This window comes from Triturus cristatus, chromosome 6, assembly GCF_964204655.1.
Source record: "Triturus cristatus chromosome 6, aTriCri1.1, whole genome shotgun sequence".
NCBI classification, from domain to species: Eukaryota; Metazoa; Chordata; class Amphibia; order Caudata; family Salamandridae; genus Triturus; species Triturus cristatus.
In genome coordinates, this window is record NC_140589.1 from 1,344,180,911 (window position 1) to 1,344,204,578 (window position 23,668).

The 23,668-nt window shown below is 46.8% G+C and overlaps 1 protein-coding gene across 1 annotated transcript in view; it reads right to left on the reverse strand.

The window, feature by feature from the left end:
* The window catches only part of RYR2 (ryanodine receptor 2), a 3,458,987-nt gene that overhangs the window by 2,884,422 nt on the left and 550,897 nt on the right, over positions 1-23,668 (reverse strand). The window contains exon 3 of the mRNA XM_085612346.1: positions 8,204-8,326. Within this exon, the coding sequence (XP_085468472.1) occupies positions 8,204-8,326 (123 nt within the window). The remainder of the gene's footprint in view (positions 1-8,203; positions 8,327-23,668) is intronic.

Genomic DNA, 23,668 nt, shown 5'->3' on the forward strand with positions numbered 1-23,668 from the left:
GCCGAACAGAAAGGGATATATTTGGAGCTGTAGGTTTTAATCTGTTTGAACGAAGCTAACAACTTCAAGGGCCATTTTGATTCTAAGCACAGTGACAGAAAAAAAAAGAAAAATACGGGTACTGCAAAGGTCAGTCATTTCTGCAAACGCTGACAAGAGAGCAGAGGTTGGTATTATCGGGGTAACAAAAAAGCTGTTAAAAGTGCAATATGCCTGGATTGGGAGGTCCCTCACACTCCTTTTGCTATCCTCCTGAGGGTTTTGGATGACTCTGGGGAAACTGGGCTGATAGAGCATTTCTAGGCACAGCTACTATAGCAGCTAAATGGAAAACTCCCACACCTCCCACTGTGGCACGGGGTGCAAGGGACTGGATTGCTGTGCGATGCAGGAGAAACCTGTATATGAGGCAAGAGGTTGCCCGACCAAACCAAACGAGTATGGGGTAAATGGCTGGGTCAACTGGGTTGATGGAAGTGGCACAGTGATTTTTATGCCTCCCTATTGTCACTTTTTCAACTGTCACCGATATATATAACAGATGCTGCCTGCTTGTCACTTGTCATATCTGATTTTGTGGTGTTCCCTATCAAATTCTGAGTTGTTGTACTATGGTTAATAAAATCAATAACGTTGGTATGCACAGGAACCAGGGTTAGACTGAGACAGAATACAGATCTTTGAACCAAAATAAAAGTTGAGAAACGGTAACCTGTCGTCTAATGGCATGCCTCATAAATTGAGTGACAACCTCCTTGCTTCCCACTTTATGGGACTGAAGAACTTAAACACACCAAGATCACCGCTATTCTAAATATACCTTTGTCAGACCCAAACAATCTTTCAAACTACTGCCCTACCTCAGGCGTATTCTGTATTGTAATAGCACCTGAAACAGTAGTCATTCATCTTTCTGCCCTTCTCAGAGACTTTTCAGGGACCATAACCCTCAGGGGTACAGTCTCAACACTGCTAAATATCAAGTAAGAGCTACTCAGTAACCAGGACCACGCCAGGACCACGCCATGCTGTATGTCTTTATTTTATTAGAAATCTCATTTGTGTTTCAACACCATCAACCACAGGGTGCTCCTCAACAGCCTGTCCCATTTGGCTGGCATCAGCATTATAATGCCATTTATTGTGTGTTTTTTAAATCACAGAAAAACACTTTGCAGCAGCCTCACAGTGACTTGGATCAGATGCACCGAAGACTGAAAATGGACTAAGATCTGGATAATAACTACACATATCTTGAGTGATATTATGAAGGAATTAATCAACTCTACGTGCAGATAGAAATGTGATAAATACTTGTTGAAGAGTCTGTAAGACAAATAAGTTTTCAGCGATCTTCTAAATTTGAGAAAGATTGAGTCAATGTGTGAAGATAGTGATAGACAGGTTTCCAGAGTTGAGCCTAGCACATGGAAGGCTATTCCTGTGAATTGCTTGTAACAACTCGGAGGGGTGAACAGTAAGTTACGATTGGAAGACATAAGACATTTGGCGGGGATATTAGAGCAACTTTGACAGGTAATTTGGAGATTTACCATGCATGACTTTCCAAGGCAGTGGAAGGCCTTTACAGAGACCTAGTAGAGGGCCTTCTGAATAAGGCTGATATATATACATATATTTTTTGCAGTTTTATATAGAGCAAACTTGGCCCGAAGGTATCAGAGAACTTTACATGAGCACCAGTTGCATTACAGAGGGACACATTCATTTTTAGGCACGGGGAGATTAAGGGGTTTGCCCAGAATTACGAGATGTTTGGACCTCCTGCCAGACTCGAATCTGGTTCCCCAGCTTCGAAGTCGGCCGCTCTAACCGTTTAGCCACATCCTCTCCTCTAGGGTCATATTGTTGCAGGCCAGACAGGAGATAAGCAGGATAGCACTTGACTCTCAGGAGTTTGGATATTCCTTTGTTAGTGAGTCCACTGTCCATGCTATTGCAATTGTGATGGTAAGATAGTTTACAAAAGATAGTTGAAAAGAGCTACAAAATATTTATCTTCCCCTAAACATTAAATAGTATTAGTTTTTTAATATTTAAAAACTTTGGCTCTGAATGGAAGAAAATGGATAACAAACATGTAGGCATTTGTCTGCCTGGCTTGGTAAGTCCTCCTCTACTGTGTCAGGCATCCAGATGCAGCACTGCAAGACAGAACCTGCCAGACAGTCAGCACTGCTCCCCTCATACCTATACAGAATTCGCCCTGCACAGGCAGGCGACCATGGTCCATTAGCCCACTGGCCCCACCAATCTATATCAAACCAATTAGTTACTGATAGCATTTCATTTGGGCCTTAGCAATGATCATGCATTGGTGCATTCAATATCTGTGCAACTAGAGACAGGAATAATTTAGAGAATGTTGACCTTGGCGAAAGTAAACGTGCAGCAGCTTGGTCATCATGGTCATTGACAAAAAGTATTTACAACATTGGCCCAAACACAACCCCAAAATTGGCCCACCACACCATAAATTCAACCCCCGCATTGACCTATCAGACTGGCTGTTCTGGCACCGACAGATTGTTCAATAGGCAAGTCCGACCATGAATATATTTACTTTTTATTCTTGCTCCAAAGGGCTTCATGACTCATCATGTGAGGCCCATAATCCCAGAAGAGACCACAACCTCCTTTCCTGCTCCATTGGAAATGTTGATGTCTGGGAAAACAGTCATATACCCCCCCCCCCCCCCCCCCCCCCAAGAGATTTTGATTGCACAGAGCAAATTGAGGGGTGAGAATGAGGAACTGTCAAGGAATTGAGCCCAAATGACCGATTGGCTGGGTAAATCCTTATTATTCATGTCATTCTGAAGGTTCAAACTCTAATTCCCATTAATTCCGCAGTCCTAGTATCATTACCTGCAGAGCAGCGCAATTAACATCCCCAGTACAAGAGCACATGTATGGAGGCCCTCTATAAGCCGACAGGAGGGCAATGACAGTACTGTGATGTAAAAGGCAGATAGTAGGAGAACCTTTTGTTTGCAATGCAATCTTAACAAATTTGGTACTTTTTCAACTTTTAGGAATGTGCTGAAAAAGACACCACTCATAGGAATTCTTTAACACGCATTAAATATATTTTTGTTAAACCTAATACAAGTGATCTGTGTAGATTGTAAGAGAGGTCTGTGATGTATTCCTCTCTTAATTGTTTGGGACAATTAATGTCACAGATGCATTTTCGCTTCGATTGCAGATATTTTAGTAAGCCAGGGTATTGAAAACACTGTCTGTGTAGTATAAACACTGTCTGTGTAGTATATTGTCAACTGCTAAAAATCTAGACCTACTAAACAGACCGAATATAGTACTTCAAATACTGAGGGGCACATTAACAAATTCCTGGTGCAACGCAGCGCAGCAATCAAAGTTGCTGAGATGTACTAGAGGGAGCTTCACAGAGCCATATCTACTCAAACAAGGTTCTGATGCTCTCTTCCCTAGCACTGACACAGAAACAGGCTCTCTAGTACCGCACAACCAGCTTTGCACCATTGTTCTGTCTAGCAAAGGTTTTGTACAGGAAGGGTACATTTCCAGTGCAAAATACTACGCACAGATAAAGTTCAGAATATTTCACAAATTGAATTTGTGATGTGTAATGCAGCACTCATGCAATGTGTAGAAAGTTGGGGGAATTAAAAGATTCCAATACCTTAATGCCTGCCTTGAAGATGCATTATTTTTTGCTAACGCAGTCAGCAAATTTTAGTAGATAGGGCTTTGTGTCAAAAACCATGGGTTGTAGCATTGGAACCCTCATGTACCACTCAAGGGATGATCCCTCGAGGCAAAGTAGTACAAAGGAGCACAAATTCCTATTTGTGTTACTCTGTAGGCTAATACTTTCTTTGCCACTACAAAATAAATAGTTTATCATGCCTTTGCACCAGTTGTGCCAGTTTTTGTAACTTTGTACCAGCACAAGACCTTTAATAGTCTTCCTCTGAAATGTGGTTGTTTCCCTTTTTAGCTATAATAGATTAATGTCTGGGTTAAGTGGATTATCTGAGTGGAACAACAGACAAACACACGGAGTCGATCTTAATAAAATATGGGCAATTACAAGAAACACAAATGTCTTCTTAAGCTACAATTTTAGAAGATATAAGTTTACCCACAACAAATATATCCTCATTATGACACCTACTGAAATTGAAATTCTGATGCAAACTGGGATTTGCGCCCAACTCATGATTCAAACTTTCACGGTAACCCATGAGTTTTTTTCCCCACAATATATCCACCAGGTTTAACGGCCTGGATTAATTTCTTTAGGAAAAAACATTTCATTCAGACTTTATGCAATAGAAAGGAGGAAAACTTTCACTTTTAGTATTAACCACTATTACAAGGACCACAGCGGTTGTTATTGGAGGTGATCTTTCACACGAGAAACGTTTCCCTTATTATAGGGTATGCAGATAGATCTTGGTGTTATTGGATCATATATTGTAGATATCACTTATTATGAGAGTACATAATATCTTCTTTTAGAAAATTTGAATTTTAAGGGATGATACGTTTGGAATGATTACAGTGATCTGAAGTTATCAGTTATTGATTTTTACATATTTGGAATTACAACAATTTTGCAAAAAAGAGGTCAGGAAGATTGAAAATCATCAGCCCTGAAGAATTGATGGTGTCGCGAAGCACATGTTGGCTGTTTCAGTTGTTGATGTACAAATAGAATAAAACCATACATTGATTGGAAGCGAATAGTTCATCTTTGAGAGTTTGACTCGGATCATACTTCTGTAGGTTCACTTTACTTAACTCCACATATATGTGTCTTGACTATTTAGGAATTTTTAAGGTATGTAGATGTGGAGTTCAAAATAGTAAATCCTATATATTTTGGTCGTAATATGATGGTAGCAAAATGTTCATGTAGTAAATATTTCGATATGCAACTGTTGGACTTGGCCCTTTTTGCAGGTTCATCCCTGAACTTTTTGCCTTCCTCCTAGCCTTTTTCCTGACATGGTGTTGGTGGTTTTAGGACTCTGGGCACTTTAGCACTGGTTAGCAGTGCAAAGTGCGTGTGCTCTCTGCCCTCCATAGGCTAACATTGGGAACCCCCCTTAGGGGATAACTCCTAAATGAAACAAAATAAGTATGTCATGTTTGGTATGTGTGGAATGGAAATAATAAATGCTGCGCGATGGTGTGCGCAGATTTATTTTCACTATTTTAGGAATGCCACTTTTAGAAGTTGGCATTTCTGTGTGCTGTGTGCCTGCCTGCTTGATGTGTATTGTATGTCTGGTTCTAGAAGTGACCGGGGCTAGTGGGGTGTGGGTGGCTCCAGGGAGGGCAGGGTGAGTCAGTGTCTGGCTGAATAGGAGATCTGCAACTGGAGTAGTGGGAAGAGAAGTTCCCTGTCCCTGAATAGATCTGTGCCTGTCCTGTACAATGCTGGCTTTGCCCCTTGTGGTGTGTCTGATTACCAAGCCCCAGCTCACAAAGGGAGGAGGGAGCATGGTACACAAAGTGCTCTACACTCCCCCAAGACCAGTTGGGACTGGTTTCCCCAAAGATCCTTCAAGAAGCTTCTGCCCCTTTCTAGTAGCAGGGCAGGAGGCTGTATAAATACAGGGGCTGTGACCCCATGAGGTTGTTGTGCTTGTGCTGACTTGGAGGGGACACTCTGCCAGGAGGAACAGACGTGGGACCCTGTGTGCTGGCCCCTGTGCCCAACTTGCCCCTCTACCTTCTGCTGGACCCAGGAAGAGACTCTGCAGGAGTATAGGCTGCTGCACTGGAAGGCTTCCCTCTATGTTGTGCCTGACTGTTCTTAGGAATTGCTGCTCTGCTTAGTGTGCTGTCCCCTGGTCTGCTGACCTTGCCCAGCCTTGCCTCTTCATTGTGGAACCCAGCACCTTGTGAGCGCTACCACTTTATTCCAGCTCTGCCTGCTTTCTAGCGCCCCGTGAGCGCTTTGTCTTTATTGCCCAGGAGTTGAGGAGCTGGCGCCTGCAGCACGAGGCTGTGAGGGATTCCCCGGCACGTGGGATTCCCCCTTGTGCTCCTGAAATCAGCGGGTGCCCACCCCGTGTTTTCTGCATTTTTTTTAAAGAGGAGAGCGGGTGCCCAACCTGCGTTTGCCGCTGTAGGAGTAGGAGCCTACCCCGCTTTTGTGTTTTGTGGCGGGAGCCCACCCCACGCTTCACCACCGCCGAAAGCACCAAGAAGCAGGTGCCCACCCGCATTTATATTTTAGTAAAAAATGGGAGCCAACCCCCCTTTATTCTTTAAATTAAGAGGGAGCTTAATCCTCATTGCCGCCAAGAGGAAAAAAATCACCACCACGGCCAGAGGAGAAACGCGACTGGAAGGTAGGCAGGTGTCTTGCCTGATGGTGGGCTGGGCCGCAAGACGCAAACCGAGGCCGGCCTGAAGAAAGAGGTGCGGCGCGGCTGATGGCGAGCGGGGCTCCCGAAGGCTGGTGAGAGCCCCACTTGTGCTGAAGTCAGGCAGGAGCCCACTCCACCTGTGTAGTCCTGCTGCCAAAGAAAGAAGACCGATCGTGAGAGGAGCTGCCTGCCAGATTCCTGCTTCTGCCTACACCAGAAGAGCCCGGTGCGTGGGGTGTGATTTTGCCTGTAGTGGGTGCCTCCCCCCTGCTAGAGGGAGCACCCGAAGAGCCAGGTGAGCGGGGCAGGGAGGAGAGCAGCATTGGGGGCCGCAGTGGCACCAGAAGTGCCAGTGTTCTTTTCTTTGCGACACAATGGCGCCGCAGTTGTGGGCCGCTGCAACGTTCTGGGGCACCTTTCATTTCAGAGTTCCGGAGGGGGCTCCAACGCGACAGTACTGTTTTTGTTTTACAGCTGCCCCGCCGGACAGTGGGCAGCTGCAACGTTGTGGGCAACATTTCTTTTAATTTGAGAGTTCCAGAGTAGGGGCTCCCCAGGCGCCGCAGCGCCACATGCTAATTTGCACAGCTGTAGCGCCAGTTGGCGGCAGCTGCAACGTTGGCGAACTTTTTATATGACCTTGTGTGGAGTCGCTTTTCTAGTGTGCCTAGTGTGTCGCCGCTGGGTGTGTGTGTTGCGCAAACGCTTTACACATTGCCTCTGGGATAAGCCTAACTGCTCATGCCAAGCTACCAAAGGGGTGAGCAGGGATTATCTTCAGTGTGTAACTCCCTTGCCCTGACTAGAAATGGGGATTTCTGCCTGGCTTTGGTGCATGCCCTAGCATACCGGGAATCCCCGTTTCTAACAGCAACCTTTAAACACATGTCTAAAAGCAGAGGTAAAACTAGAGTAAGTGATAATGCTGGCACTACTGCAAAGATCATGGAACAAAGTGAGGAAATGGTGGGTGGAAGTGAACATACTGAATGTAACAAAGGAAGGCCATTGGAATATGATAAAATTGGCTTGTGTAAGTAATGACATGACACAGGACTAACTTTCAATAAAGATATGTTGTGGGCAAAGAAGGCACTAATTGGTGTTAAGAGGTTGATTTTGAAACTCAAAGCCTTTTTAAAAAAGCTAGTAAGTGAATAGCGGATATGTGAAATGGAAAACAATTAACCACCATGGAATGAGTTAAGTTCAACACAAGAGAAAAGGGAATATTCTTTAATCCTATACGAAATATGCACCTGAAGGTCTATAAAGAACCGAATTATATAGTTCAGTGTCTTCAGCATAGGAGATTTTCTCTAGTTGCACAGCTAAATTCAGCTTCTTCCCACCACCTGCTCCCGCCTTCGACTCCAACACTATAACATCTCTCAAGGGTTCACCATCTGATACCAGCGTGCGCTGTTATTGGTTCTTGTTGCTATCTCTTATGTCTGTACACTGACTCCCTAACCGATGTATTGGTGACTTACTTGTAGCACTTCACCCACACAAAAAAAAAATATATATATATATATATGACTTTCAACTATATACAGAACAGATACTGTATGTTTTATTTATTATCCGCCGTCGATCTTAATAAAGGGGAAAGGAGAACTTGTGAAAAGAGTGAATGCTGGTGGAACACGAGGATTTTTTTTTTAGCTACGGGTGAATAGGGATATACAGAGTTTCTGGTTGTCCTATTATTTTCTTCCACGTTAAAAATGCATTGGTGAATTTGAACACAGATCTAGGTAATTTATGCATCCTTTTTAAAACACATTCTATATCCACTGGCAAGGTACACTAATGCAAACACTTACCCCTTCTGCTTTTTCTTCTGTGTTTGCCAGCATCTCCTGAAGAGCCCGTACTGATAAGGACTGTTCCAGCACAAAGGTGCAGATGGAGAGGTCAGGAGGGACATTCTATCGAAGAAAGAAAATGAAATCATATTAATGAAAAGAGAATGTTTTTGCCGTAAACCACACACACTCATTGCTCATACAACTGCAGTAAGATGACACAGAGCGCAATGTGTTATTTAAAATTTATGAGGCCTGCAGCCCACAAAGAGGATGCTGGCAGCCTCAAAAAGTGCTCCAGTATGGATGTCTTGGTATTTATATAGCACAAACCTATCTGTGAAGCAATAGAGCACTGTACATTACATGTTGTCCATCCGCGCTGGTATCAGCCCACAGCATTTCACGGGTGTCAACTACTAAAAATAAAGAGATGGAAGATGGTCGCACTCTCAAATATCATATACCTTAAGTCAATTGTGATCAGGAAAGTAAACTCTTAGGTGCTTGTGAGTACCACCTCCTAATCTCCTGAGGTGTAATCTTCAAATGGCCAAATAGCGTCCTCCTCCTAGGAAAGAACGTCCTCACGTAGCACTCAAGGATAGCGATATGATCGCTTAAATAATTTTCATTTAATAACCAATCAAATTTGTTCTTTTAAATAAAGATTTTAATCTTCAATTTGTAATCTTCATATGATACGTCTCATATGTGAGTATCCAAAACAATAACTGGGATATCAATAGAGTTCACATGCTCAATGTAGAAGCCAAATAACAGGTGCCATGAATTCCCCGATGCATTTTGGGTCTAACCCTTCGTCAGGGGACATTTCCTGTTAGTAGGATTAACAACGTGTAAACAAAACAGAGAAGCCGTTTTGTTTACACGTTGTTAACCTCTTCTGTGCCCATGACGAGATAGTCTCGTCATGGAGCACGGTCGCGCTGTGCTCATGACGAGACTATCTCGTCATGAAACCCGCCCACTAATGAAACGCCCGGCACAGGAGGGGGAAAGGGCGTGGCACAGAAGGGGTTAATCGTACTAACTGGAAACTTACCAATTGAAGATTAAAATCTTTATTTTAAAGAGCAAATTTGATTGGTTATTAAATGAAAATTATTTAAGCGATGATATCGCTATCCTTGAGTGCTACGTGAGGACGTTCTTTCCTAGGAGGAGGATGCTATTTGGCAACTTCTGAAAATAAGCATTGGCAAAGACAATATGTCTCGCCTATGCAAGATCTTTGGGCTTTGTCAATGTTTTTTTAGAAATGTTGCACAGAAGCGCAGCCCGTACTGCTGTGCATTATGTTAAACAGCAAGGGGGAGCAACACGGGGGAGACATGGGGGAATGGGGCGGGAGAACCAGATGGGGACAACAACACGGAAAAGGAATATGGTATGGGAAATAGTTCCTCGATCACAGCACGAGCAGCGGATGGGTACTGATTAAGTTAAATCCATCTGGCCTTGATCCATGCTCCACAAAAAGGACTAGAAGTGACTCTTGGCTTCCATTGGCCAATTAGGAGGCAGCAAAGAAGAGTGGTACTGAAGTCAACAAATGGTAAGTAGTAGGCAGGCTTTAAGCCCTTTACTGTAAACAATAACATCTCGCAAGCAAGAGAGCATGCAGCGCATGCACTGTCACAGGCTTGACCTAAAAAAGGAGTTCACACACACACAGCAATAAGTCTTTTATTTACTTTTCTATACAACCCTCACTCCACCCTCCCACAGTCAGACAGGGACAGAAAATAGGTCGGGTACCAAAATCAAAGTGGCCCCACTAGTCAATCAGATGGTTACAAAAGTCACCCACATTTGCAAATCGGGCCAGCTATAAACTTGTAAAGTTACGCTTTATAGGTGTTTTGCAATGTATGGAAGACTGTATGCATGACAGCGTGTCTTTACAAGTTAAAAACTGCCTTGATTTGCCAATGGTTCCCGCATTTTTAGCAATCTAATTCGCGAGTGGGGGCCACTTTTAATTTGGCACATGGGCCTATTTTATGTCCCAATCTGACCCAGTACCTGACCCTGGGTCTTGTTTGGCCCACAAGAAGAATGAGTGGGCCCTGTATATAAATTGAACTGAGTGAACGAAATCAACAAAGGGTTTCAAACCTAGGTTGTTTTAAGCCTTGGTTGTGTCCAATATTGACATGTTTAAGAGGTGAATGTTGCATTGGCTTTATTAATGTTGGATCTATTGGACATAACAGTTTGCACAGATTATGGGGACAGACCCACCCCAGTGCCTACAAGGACCAGCTGCAGGCTGTTCCCATTGTGTACTGGGAGCATGGGACTGGTCAAAAAGCATCAGTGCGCGGATGCCATGTGCCCCGTGCATAACATACATAGCTATATGCATTAATTTTGGTAATAAGGCCGGTGTGCCAAAGCACTGAACAGCCCTCATTTGGCTTGCCACAAAGCAACACTGCTCTGCAGAGCTGTGCCTAAAGATTTGCTGCCCTAGGTGAAAATGGCTAAGTACGCCCCATCACAACTCCCCCTTCCTATGACGACCTCACAAACACAAACACATGTGTGCATGTGCACAAACACACACACAAAATACAATATAAAAACTTCAAATCTACCCTGCAAGCGCCACGAAGCTCTGTATTTAGGGAGGTAGAGGGGTGTTACATGGGTGGCAACCTGCAAGAGTGCAATGAGATGGTGGAAGGCCTGGTAGAGTGGAACAATATGGAGGGTGGCCTGATTCAGTGCAAAAAGGGATGTGACTCAATCTGCTCAAAGCCAAGACTGCTGCTTCCTTCTTTTCAACACCTGGAGACACTTCAGATCTTTCGTCTTCATTGACAAACGCATGCACCAAAACTTTAAAAAACAACCTTCAGCTTCAAAACCGTAAGATACCACGCTGCAACGTGGGAGCCCTCAGCCAATCATATCCTGGAGCCCCAGAAAGCACCACAGGTCAAAAGGGTGTTTCATAACCCAGATTCCATGGCCGTGGGATACACACTTCAATGCCATCCTCAGAGAGTCCCTTGCTATCAAAATAACTTAAGGCCTACTTTCTCTGACTATTCTGTGTGTTCACTCCTTGAGTTAAAAAAACACACTAGGCAATTACTCTTTAATTCATCACTTTGAAGACTGCAATTTCAAGGGGATCTGTGGCTCTCATCCAGATGCTACAACCCCGAGCACTGACTGTATGCTCAATGAAGTCAACCTTCTGAAATGACTTCCAAACGCCAGACCCCTGTAGATCAGCTTTGACCACTAACATACGCATTCTGGATTTGCACATTAAAAAGAGCAATCCATTAAAAAGAACAATCCTTCCATGCCATATGCCATATGCGATCACTGGGCGATTATTGGGCCAAATGATAATGCACAAAAGTAGCCCAAGACAAGCGTCTAGAGCCACCATTGACAATGTCAATGTCAATGTCAAAGATTTTTGCATAGCGCACAAATCACCAAAGGTCGCAGGGCGCTGGCAACCAAGACAAAGAAACCGGGCAGTAACGTGATATTAATGTGCCTAAGCTTTTTGAGAAAAGAGCCAGGTTTTCAGCTTTCTACGGAAAAGTGGATGGTCAGTTATGGAAAGTAAATCCAATGGAAGTCTATTCCATAGCATGGGAGCCTGGTATGAAAAAGAGCGACCTCCATTACGGGCAGTCCGGACACGGGGTTGGGACGTACCTTTGAAGTTTTTTCGCCAGATATAAAGGGCCAGTGCCTTGCATTAACTTGTGCGTAAGACATAGGATTTTAAAGCGCCCTCTTTGGCGAATTGACAACCAATGTAGGGTGTTCAAAATGGGGGCAGAGGGAGTGCGTGGGGGGAGGTCCAGAACTAGCCTGGCGGCCGTGTTCTGAAGAATCTGAAGTTTGGAAAGTTGATCCTGGTTGAGTGCAGTAAATAAAGCATTGCCATAATCTAGTCGACTAATGATTAGACCCTGGACCAGCGGTTTCCTGGCTTCTATGGGTAGCCATTTGAAAATCTTGCGTAGCAGATGCATGATGCCGAAACAGGTCACCAGCACTTGATTTATGTGGGTCTTCAGGGATAGAGAATTATCAATTGTAATACCCAGGTTCACACAGGTCCAGAACTGTTCAGCCTTCCCGAATAGGATAACCTCAGTCTTCCCACCGTTGAGCTGAAGCCTGTTTAAGTGCATCCAGTCATTGATCTTAGACAAACAGCTCTTGAAATGAGTTTGGACATCAGACTGGTCGGGATCACAAGTCACTAACAACTGGGTATCATCGGCATATGATAGTGTGTCAAAACCATAAGACCTGATGATGTCAGCCAACGGGGCTAGATAAACATTAAACAGCATTGGGCTGAGGATCGAGCCCTGCGGGACCCCGACCGTTACTGGGTATGAACAGGAAGTAATCCCGTCCACAGAAACCATAGTAAAACGATCTGCCAGATAACTCGCAAACCAGTCCAGGGCCCTCCCTCTGACACCAATCTCCCACAGACGATGTTTGAGAATACTGTGGGAGATTGTGTCAAATGCTGCCGACAGGGCCAGGAGGACCAGAATTGCCGACTCTCGGCGATCCAGGGCCAGTCTAATATTGTCCACTACCTCAATAACTGCGGTCTCCATGCTATGAGCCGCACGGAAGCCAGATTGGGAAGGATCGAGGAGCCTGTGGGTTTCGAGATAGGTCGTGAGACGTTTATTGACTAAGAACTCCAGGACCTTCCCAAAGTAGGGGAGCAAGGAGATAGGGCGATAATTGGCTGGCACGCTAGGGTCAGCTGAGGGTTTTTTAAGAATGGGCTTCACCTGTGCCAGTTTCCAGCTTCGGGGGAATGTGGCTTGATTAAAAGACAGATTAAAAACAAAGGTTAAAATATCCACAAATAGAGGTAACATTTTGGCACAGGAACGGGGAGGAAAGGGATCGGCGGGGGAGCCGGACTTAACCCTTCCTAGGCTCTCACTGACTTCGATGCTTGTTATGGGATCAAACTCCGTTAATAAAGGAATGTTATTTTGTTGTGGCGAGAGACTGGTTTGGCTCATATTGGTGGTATGGCAGACGTGAACGGCTACCCGAGAGAAAAATGAGGCATAGATAGTTTTGATCTTGTTATCAAAAAACAAGGCAATGGAATCGACCCAGTCTTGGGTGGGTACAAAAGAAGATCGCTCAACCTGGGGAGCGGTAAATTCCTTCAGTATTTTGTGCAGCTCTTTACTAGAGTGGGCTGCTTTGTTGATACGCTGAGTAAGATAGGCCCTTTTTGCGGATTTAATCTTATTCATATAAGTTGAATGAAAATTTATATAATTTCTGCGGTGCTCGTCAGTCTATGATTTTCTCCACTGGCGTTCAGCGGCCCGACATTTTTGTTTGTCGACTTTTAGTGCCTCGGTGAACCATGGTGAAGCATTACCTTTTTACTTGGACCCTTGTAAGAGGGAGAGCTTTATCAAGGGTCTTTGTGATGGATGATTCTAAGTTACTAACAGCGGAATCAACCGCATCCACCTTTACTCCTTGTGAGAGAGGCCCAAAGTGCGATAAAAAGGTGTCAATTGAAAGTTTGCGCCAAGGCCGTATACAGGTGTTTTTCTTTAAACTATCATTGGTAGGCATGATTGAGGGCTTACTGAAGTTAAGAATGAAGTGATCGGTCCATATTGTCGGGCGGGGAGGATTAATAGTTAATTTAGGGGAATTAGTGAATATTAAGTCTATGGTGTGACCTGCAGAGTGAGTTGGTCCAATCACCTTCTGAGTCAAACCCAGTGTTAACATTGCCCCAATAAGGTGGCCTGTATCGGGGTCGAGTGACTGTTCGGCATGATAGTTAAAATCACCAAGTAACGGAGGAGCCTAGCGCTTGACCAAGATGGCCGCGTGAGCTTAGAGCTCCCGAGACCCTCGCGCCCTCCGTCGACTATCCTGTCTCCAATCCTGATGGTATGCATGGCACCGTGTTGCTGAGTTGTCAGGGAGGCGATTGATGCTACCCGCGGTCGGATCGCCCATCGGGAACCGGACTTATGACTGGCGAAAGATTGCGGCCTAACTCCCGGGGATGCCAGGGGCTAGAGTTGGCAGGATGCCCGACTCCTAGTTGATCAACAACGGCCTGGTGAGGTGTGAACTGTCGGACGGAGGCCCTCGCTCTTTCACTTTCGGTTTCGTTCCCTTTGTCTGCCCGGACACTGTGGTGCTCTGGGTGGCTTTATAACCCCGGGGACGCTCGGTGGGCTACTTTGGCAGAACAAGGCGGACCTGCTCACTCTTTATACCTCTCTCTGAGAGGGGACGGTCTTCACTGCATTGGACTGCCTGGAGTCCATTATGTCGGGCAAGGCAGAAGGAGATCGGCTGAAGACTAAGTCCACCAGGCGGGGAACGTATTCCCAAGTCAACAGTATGGACCGCTACGCCCTCCTGAAGACATCGCCGAGTGGATCGAGCCAGGCGCCGGATGCCCAGAAGGAGGACTCGCCTGGGACACCGGAGCTTTCCCTGCAGGATGTCATGGGCGCGCTTGATGGGATGCAGACCTCGATGGGGAGGCAATTCGAGGCCCTGGCGCATAAGGTGGATGCCATCCTGGTGGATGTCAACTTGATCCGCTCGGACCTGGGCAAGACAAACGAACGCGTTAAGGACCTGGACCACAAGACCACGGGCCTCACTGATGAGGTTGCGGATCTGCAGAACGAGGTCCGGAAGCTGAGGGCCGAGAGTGACCTCGCCGCCCGCCGGCTGGAGGACTTCGAGAGCCGGTCCAGGCGCAACAACGTGCGCGTCATCGGGGTCCCGGAGTCCTCGGATGAGGCTTCGGTGGACCTGCTTGTGGAAGATTTGGTCCTCAATCATCTGAAGCCTAAGGGCCTTGGAAAGTTTTTTGCGGTGGAAAGGGCCCATAGAGTGCCGGGCGGACGGCCCAAGGCGGGTGCCCCGCCGCGGCCGATTGTCGCCCGGCTCTTTCATTTTCGAGATCGGGACGCTATCCTGCAAGCTTCGAGGGTGACGGGCCCAGTCCCCTTCCAGAATGCGTCGGTGAATTTTTATCCGGACTTCACCCAGCAGGTGCAGAGACAGAGACAGAGCTTCCTGGGGGTGAAGCGCAGACTTCGGGAACGGGACCTAAAATATGCCATGCTTTTCCCCGCCAGACTACGGGTGGTGCATGAAGATCGGACATTCTTTTTTGACTCTCCTGTTATGGCCGACGAATGGCTGGACGCTTTGCCCCGGCGACGGACCGGGGACGACACAGCTGAGCATGGAGACAGTGGCCGGGATGGACAGGGCTGATATCTCAAAGCCGGCCTGACTTGATTTGACCATATTTGAAGATTTGAACAGAGTGCAGTAACTGTGGAGGGTTGCGGGAGGACGAGGGGTGCTCTTTTCCTCCCTTGGGGTACTTTTTGTAGATTTTTGTTTTTGTAGGGCGACAGGCACACTGCAAGTTGGGGGGGCTTTTTAAGCTGCAGCAGGGGTGCAGGGTGGGGGGAGTTATGGGGAGTTTGAGTTTGTTGTTGGGGGGTTTATTTCTGCAAGGCATGATGATTATCCTCAGGGTTGTTCCATGGTGGCGCCTCGGGTGTGGGGTGGGCCTCTTTCCGTTTGAGGATGGGGGGTAGAGGCCTAAGTGTTATAAGCTGGAATGTTAATGGTTTGGGGGATCGCATTAAGAGGGGGATTGTTTTGCAATTTCTGAAACGCTCAATGCCAGACGTTGTACTGCTGCAGGAGACGCATCTCATAGGCAATACGTGCTATGCCCTGAATAGGAAGGGGTATAAATTCATTGCACACTCGGGATTCTCTTCTGGGTCCAGGGGTGTGGGCATTCTCGTTAGAGCATCGCTGCCTTTTGAGGTGGACTCCACCATTGTTGACGATAGGGGGAGGTTTGTGGCGGTGGCGGGGCGGTGGGAAGGAAGGACTTTGGTTTTGGTTTCGGTTTATGTCCCGCCGGCCCTGCAGGCCGCCACATTTGCTGAATTGGGCAGGGCTTTGCTGACTCTCCCGGGGGGCATGCTGGTAGTGGGAGGGGATTTCAACGCTGTGGGCTCCGGACTGCTGGATAGATACCCGCCCAGGGACACAGGGGGGGCTCAGAAATGGCTTCCAGACCTCCTGGACACGTTTGGCCTGATAGACTGCTGGAGGCTCCGGCACCCCACACAGAGTCAATACACGTTTCACTCCGGGGCGCATGGTAGCCTCTCCAGGATTGACTACCTGCTCACTCTGGCCGCACATGCCTCGTTGATATCCGAGGCGAGGCACATGGCACGTGGTATCTCTGATCACTCGCCAGTGTGGATCCGGCTGGATCTCGGTCGGGAGGGAGGAGGGAGGGTGGCCCCCATTAACCCATGGTATTTCCGAGACCCCAAGATGCGCAGCGCCCTGGTAAAGAAGGTAGATAATTACTTTAAGGACAATCTGGGAACCGTGGACTCGGCGATCTCGCTGTGGGAAGCTTTTAAGACCGTGCTTCGGGGGGAGGCCCTCTCCCTGGTGGTGACTGCCAAGAATCGGAGGGATTGCGAAGTGCGGCAAGTGGAGGAGGAGATTGCGGCCCTTGAAGGGGATATGGAGGAGGAGGTCACAGAGTCCTCATTGCATGAGCTTTGCTTGAAGCAGGCGGAGTATAGGGACCTGGTGACAGACGCCGCCAAGACCCTCAGCAGGGAACAACAGGGCCGTCTGTATGATGTTGGAGATAAGGCAGGGAAACTCCTGGCGTGGCTGGACAGGAAGGAACGGGTCAATAGAGTGGTGCCAGAGTTGATAGGAGAGGGGGGAGAGGCGATTGTGGAACCTGAGGGGATTGTGGAGTGTTTCGCGGAGTATTTTCATAGGGTTTATTCCTCTGTGTCGGACAGGCCGCCCGAGGACTCGACTGATCTCCTCCGTGATATCGAGTTGCCCTGCCTCTCTGACATAGATAGGGACGATTTGGATGGCGACATCACGGTTGATGAGGTGGCGGGGGCGATTCGCGCGTTGAATTCGGGTAAGGCCTCTGGACCGAACGGACTGCCGATCGATCTGTACAAACTGTTCCCGGATAGGGTCGCCCCTCACCTGCGCGCCATGTTTTTGGAGGCGCGGGGAGATGGGATCCTTCCGTTGGATCAGCGGCTGCCGTCGATCGTGGTCATACACAAAGAGGGTAAACCCCGAGATAGATGCGCCTCCTATCGGCCCATTTCACTCCTCAACGCTGAGCCGAAAATTCTGGCCAAACTCCTGGCTACCCGTCTGATTAGGGTACTTGGCGATCTGGTCCACCCGGATCAATCTGGCTTTATCCCGCACCGAAACACAGCATTGAACCTTAGGCGTCTTCATGGCGTCATCGCCAGGGCGGGCACGCTGCGTGAACCGGCTGTTGTGGCATCTCTTGATGCCACGATGGCCTTTGACACGGTGGAGTGGGCATATTTATGGGCCGTGCTGGCCAAGTTTGGTTTCGGTCGCGGGTTTGTGAGTTGGGTCTGGTTGCTGTACGAGGGGCCACGAGCGAATGTTGTGGTGAATGGTCGGGCATCTACTCCGTTTCAGCTTGGTAGGGGTACTCGGCAGGGCTGCCCCCTGTCGCCTCTGTTGTTCGCCCTCGCCCTTGAACCGTTGGCTGCGTGGATACGTTGGCACCCGGATATACGGGGCCTTCGGTGGTCGCCTGATCACGAGGACCGTATTTCGCTTTATGCCGATGATATCCTGTTGTATCTTGCCTCACCAAAGAAGTCACTTATAGTGGTCTGTGACGTACTCGCATCGTTCGGTAGGAACTCGGGGCTTGTGATTAATTGGGGCAAATCGTACTTGTACGTTCTTAGTGGCGAGGTCCCACCGATCCCTAGAACATGTTCGATACAGGTTGCCCAGCAAGGTTTTGTGTATTTGGGGATTTTTATATCCATGGATCCTGTTGTGCGCTATGAGAGGAACCTGCTCCCCCCCTTGGCACGCTTGAGGCGAGATGTTGAAGGTTGGCGGAGGCTGCCGCTCTCCCTTGTGGGGCGTGCGGCCCTGTTCAAAATGATGTCTCTTCCCCGCTTCCTCTACGCCCTCCAGAACACCTTGGACTGGGTACCGGCCAAATACTTTCGGGAGGTCGAAGGCCTCCAAAGGACGTTGCTGTGGGATGGGCGGCCGCGAATAGCTATTTCAAAGTTGACGCTCCCATGGTACGATGGGGGCATTGCGCTCCCAGACATCCGACGGTACTAATGGGCCACGCAGCTGAGCGCGATCAACCATGGGTTTTACGGCCCTGCCCTCAGCCCTGGGTATGCCATGGATAGGTGGCTGCTGCGCGGCGGCAACTACTACAGGGCGTTGTATTCGCGGTCCCTAGACTCGTCCCTCACGGGGCCCACAGGTGTGGCGGTGCGCGTATGGAAGATGGCGACCGACTCGCTGGGCTGGAAGGATAGGCTCACCCTCGCTACCCCATTGTTTGAATCGGAAAGGTTGGGAAGACTCTGGCACACGAAGGGCTTTGATAAGTGGGACCTGATAGGTATATCCAAGGTGGGAGATGTGCTGCATAAGGGGAGGGTGAAGTCCTTCGAGGAGTTGCAGACTGAGTTTGAGCTAGGGCCTTCAGAGTATTTTAGGTATATCCAGCTGCGTCACGCCCTCCGATCAGTCCTCGTGGAGGGTGAGAAGGTGCCGGAGTCCTCTCCCCTTGAGGACCGAGTCCTTGATGGTCATATGCCCGAGAGCACGATTTCGCTCATATATAAGAAGTTGATAAACGTCCGGGCAGACTTGCTATTGGGGCTGAGAGAACAGTGGACCAGGGATGGCCTCGAGTTGGATAATGAGGACTGGCAGTCAGCGGTTTCTTCGCCTAAGGAGGTTGCGATCCCGTCGCGTCTGAGGCTGGTGCAGCTTAAAATACTGCACCGGGTGTATGTTACGGGGCCAAGGCTGGTCCACATGGGATTCTCGGAGGACGGCCTGTGCAGAAGGGGATGTGGTATGGTGGGTACTTTCCTGCACATCATTTGGGAATGTGGTGTCATTGTGGAGTTCTGGAGGAGAGTCCATGCAGTTCTGGGGGAGGTGACGGGCATTGTGGTACAGCCGGAGGCGCGGTGCTGCCTCCTGAACGTCTGGGGGCCCACTGATCTCGATGAGGCGCAGACCCAATGGGTGACTCTGGGTAACATGGTAGCTAAAAGGGATATCGCGCGATTATGGGGCTCCTCGGGACCCCCTACACTGACCGCGTGGAAGGAGAACATGGATTGGAGCATGTTTAGGGAGAAGACGGTCTACTGCTCTAGAGGTCGCCCCCGGAAGTGGCATGCCATCTGGGGGCGGTGGAACCAATACAGGGGGGGAATATGTCTTGCCCCGGACCTGGAACCTCCCGAGGAACAGCTTTCCCCCTGACCTACCTTCCAGCACAGTTTGGTTTTGGTAACCGTTCTGGGCCTCTGCTGTTCCCCCTCTTCCTCCGCACACAGTCTTATACTTAGTAGATGAGTGGGGTCCTGCCTCCCCTGGAGGCTTTCGCCATGGGATTTCAATGTTTCTGCCTTGCTGGGGTTGGTTGTGTGTTTTTTCTGTGTTTATTTAAAATTGGACCTTTGCATTACTCATCGTACTGTATCGGGGACACATTACTGTATCTAACTTGCAATGCTGCCGAACCTTCGGGCTGTCGGCTGAATAGCTGTGTCCTGAATTTCGAAATAAAGGTTTGCAAAAAAAAAAAAAAAAAAAAAAAAAATCACCAAGTAAGATGAAGTTATCTGCCGCGAGTACATGAGGTGCAATAAATTCTAACAGTTGATTGACAAAGTGTGACTTCGAGCCTGGAGGTCTATATCAATGCCCCATTCCATGATTCTGAACCAGACATGTCTAAGGCAAAGATTAAGATCTCCAATTGTATGGAGGAAAGTGAATCTAATATTCGGATTGTGACCGGGGCTGTTGCTGCTATTGCAATACCACCGCCTCTTCCCGACTCTCTGTCGAGCCGTGTCAAATGATATTGTTGGGGAAACGCTAAAGCTACGCACGCTGACGACAGGCCATGGAGCCAAGTCTCAGTGATGAAGCAAATTCCAGGTTTTTCTTCATCTAGGAGGCTCCAGAGCTCAAATGCGTGCTTAGGAATGGACCGAGCGTTTAAATATAAGTCCGACAGGGGGTTCGGGGCAGTTTTAGTGGGCTTAGAGGGAAGAATATCTGGCACCGGACAATGTCAATGACAATGACCAAATAACTGTCCTTGGAGAACTGCACTGAGGCACAGATCTGAGACAGCTTTCCAGCTTGAAGACTGAAAGGAAGCTTTGCACAAGGCAAGGTCATTGAACCTTACTTTGAGGAAGTGCTCTCTTTCTTAAATTTCTGGGGAGTACCGTATAAGCTGCCACACGGAAGACAATGCTCGCTGCTAGCAAGGGGGGAAAGAGATCACCACCTCTCTGAGTACAGAAGTCTATTATTCTCTTGAGGCATAGTAAGGGAGCAATGCAGGGTTAAAAGAGGGCAAGATCTTCAAGATGATAAAAATATAGGGACTTATTTACAAGCCACTTGCGCCGCCGGTGGGTCACTTTTAATATGGGAAAAAGTGACGTACTGGCAGTGCAAGGGGGTTGTAAATAAGCCCCATAGTTTTGAAAGAATCACTTATGTGCCTCCAAAAGGAGAAACATTAGATGTGACAATACAATCTTGCTGGAAGACACTAGTTGTGCTTGGTGGGTATTGGCACCCACTTCTGGCATTCATTTACAATGCTGAGATAAATTATCACTGCAGCCAAGAAAGTAGGCATGCATGATCTCTTTTTAGGTCTCTCCTACATACAGCTTTTATTTGTCTGTTGTTGAAGACCTTTAGGGCACAATACTAATACTTACAGCCAGGTCTGGGATAGCCTATGGCTGATCACTGGTTGACTTCCATGTCAATCTCAGTTGCTTCTTAGTCAATGGCTTTCCTTTCTCTTTTTGTGTTTGTCCACCCCATGGAGCAAAGCTTATTTTTTGGACTGCATGTCTTGTAACCTTCCACTGCTCACATTCAGGGAATTACTTTATTCATTTCCTATTTGCATTCTAAGTGAGTGTATATCTTCTCTTGCTCTCTCTCAAGTGTATTACTTCCCTCCTCTTATCACAGTTCCCATGCACTCTGTGTTGTTTACTTCTCGCCATACCCAGCTCGTTCTTTGCTTTCCCCACACCTCATTGCCAAGCTTTTTTGGGGGGTTTTAATTTTTCAGCTTTTCTTTCCCCATCTGTCTCCTCTTTTGCTTTACCACTCTCCCTATCAACTTCACAATTGCTCCCTTGGCCCTCCTGTCACAGACATTTTTTTTTTAAGTTTGCACCCCAAGTCCCCCCGCTCGGTGTGATTATTGCAGCCCCCACCAGCTCCGCCATTGCCCACCTGCCCCTTCTATTGGAATTTAAAAAAAATAAATTTTTGAAAGGACTTAGTAGCTGCTTTTTGCTGCCAGGCGACTACTTTTCCAATTGACGATTGTGTGCACATTTATATAATTTTTTTGGTTTATTTCTCCCAGATTGGCATCCACCATCTTGGAAAGGTAAATAGAATATCAAAATGACAGCTGTGCGTTGCTTATGTGAGTAAATGCTTGTGATGTATGTGCACCTGTACAACATAACACTGGGTCCCCATAATGTCATGACGCATATGGGTGCATGCATGATAAAATAGCATTTTTTTATATTTTTGGCGATGCTAAACAACATCGTCAAAAAGCATTGGTGAAAATAAAACATCTGCGTTGAAACACACAAGTTGAGACCTATTGGCTTTCCCAATGCTTCTTTTAGAATGTGAAATACAATCCGAAATTATGACTTCTATCTTTTTCTGCCATAACTGATTCAGTACATTAATGTTCATATCATTTAGTATCTCACTGACTGAGGTATTTATTTCTAATTTGTGCTTTTCGGTAACAGAGCATAGCCCAAAAGCATTAGAACGCCTAACAATAATAACTAATTTATAAGTGAGCAGAGAAGAACATCAATTCAATTATACATGGGATCAGTTCAAATAAGGTCATAGTCAACAAATGTACTCTGAAACTGCAGAAGGGGAATCAAATATTATCACAGGGCGAAAAGACACTGTACAAAAGAGCAATGTACAGCTGAGAGATAAACAAAAACTGTGCAAATACAATAGGGAGCAATGAGCGAGGAAATCAAAGGAAGCACATTTACAGCAAGAACAGTGGGGGCATAATAAATAAAACATGGGAAAATATAAAATAAAATGTGCAGAAGCAGAAATCTGTAGAGAGAACATATCAGCAACGAGGATGAGGTGACAAATATTGAAAAAATAGAGAAAAGGTGCAATCAAATCAATAACTGCCAATTTATTGCAAAGAGCATTTAGCTCAGGAAGTAGAAGAACTTTTATATAGGTAGGTGATGAGTAGAAACAAGCAATTAGGGCCACAGTGCTTGTGCAAAGCAAGTGCTAAACTGGAGTAAGTGGCCACTATGCTGAGGAGGAGCAATCTAAGGGAGAGGAGGAAATCTACAAAGTTGTAGTAAAATTGAGAGGGAAAAGCATGCATGAAGGATAATCAGTGTCAAAGAAGACGAGAATAGGAAGAAAGGTGAACATGAGAAGTGGAAAATTAGATCACATAGTGTAAAGCGGAGAGACAATTAAAGAGTGGAGAGCAGAAGGCAGTGGTCAAAACAAAGCAATTAACAGGGTACAGTATGGAAATATCATTCAAAAAGAACAAATATAAGATTCTTAAATATAACATGAGAGATTGGAGTGCAGACAGCAAGAGGAAGTTCCAAACTCTAGTGGTAGATCCACAGTAAGACTGAGCCATAGCTTATTACTTTTTGAATTTTAATAGTTCAGTTAGAGTGAATCCACGCTAAGTGAGATCTTTGGCTTTCAAAGATCTACATTTTCGTAGGTAGAGAGGCGTGCTTGCATATACAACTTTGTAAGTAATACAGGCTGCCCTGGTGAGCGATCTCATTTTGATGGAAGTAATTTGCAAATTTGAACGATAGGTGCCATATGATCAAATTTTCTGGTGATAAATGGAGCTGCACCATGCGGGTCTGGCCTCGGTGGATCAAAGTGCATTTTTCATAGGAATGTAAATAGGAGTTACTTTAGTCCAGTCACAAGTAACAAGTGATATTTATGTGGTCTTGAGACCCTATTTTAGACTGGATTGTCTAATTCCCCACAACAGTCTCAATTGAAAACTTGCACTCTTGGCCTCATCAATATGTGAGATGTAGTAGGAATTATGTGATGTATGTAACATATTGTTTAAGGATTTGGAGCAATCAATAACCACTGGTCATAGTCCAGGACCTTGCAGGAGTCAATCGATAAATTGTCCCCAATTCATGAATCATGTGATGTGTTTGAGTA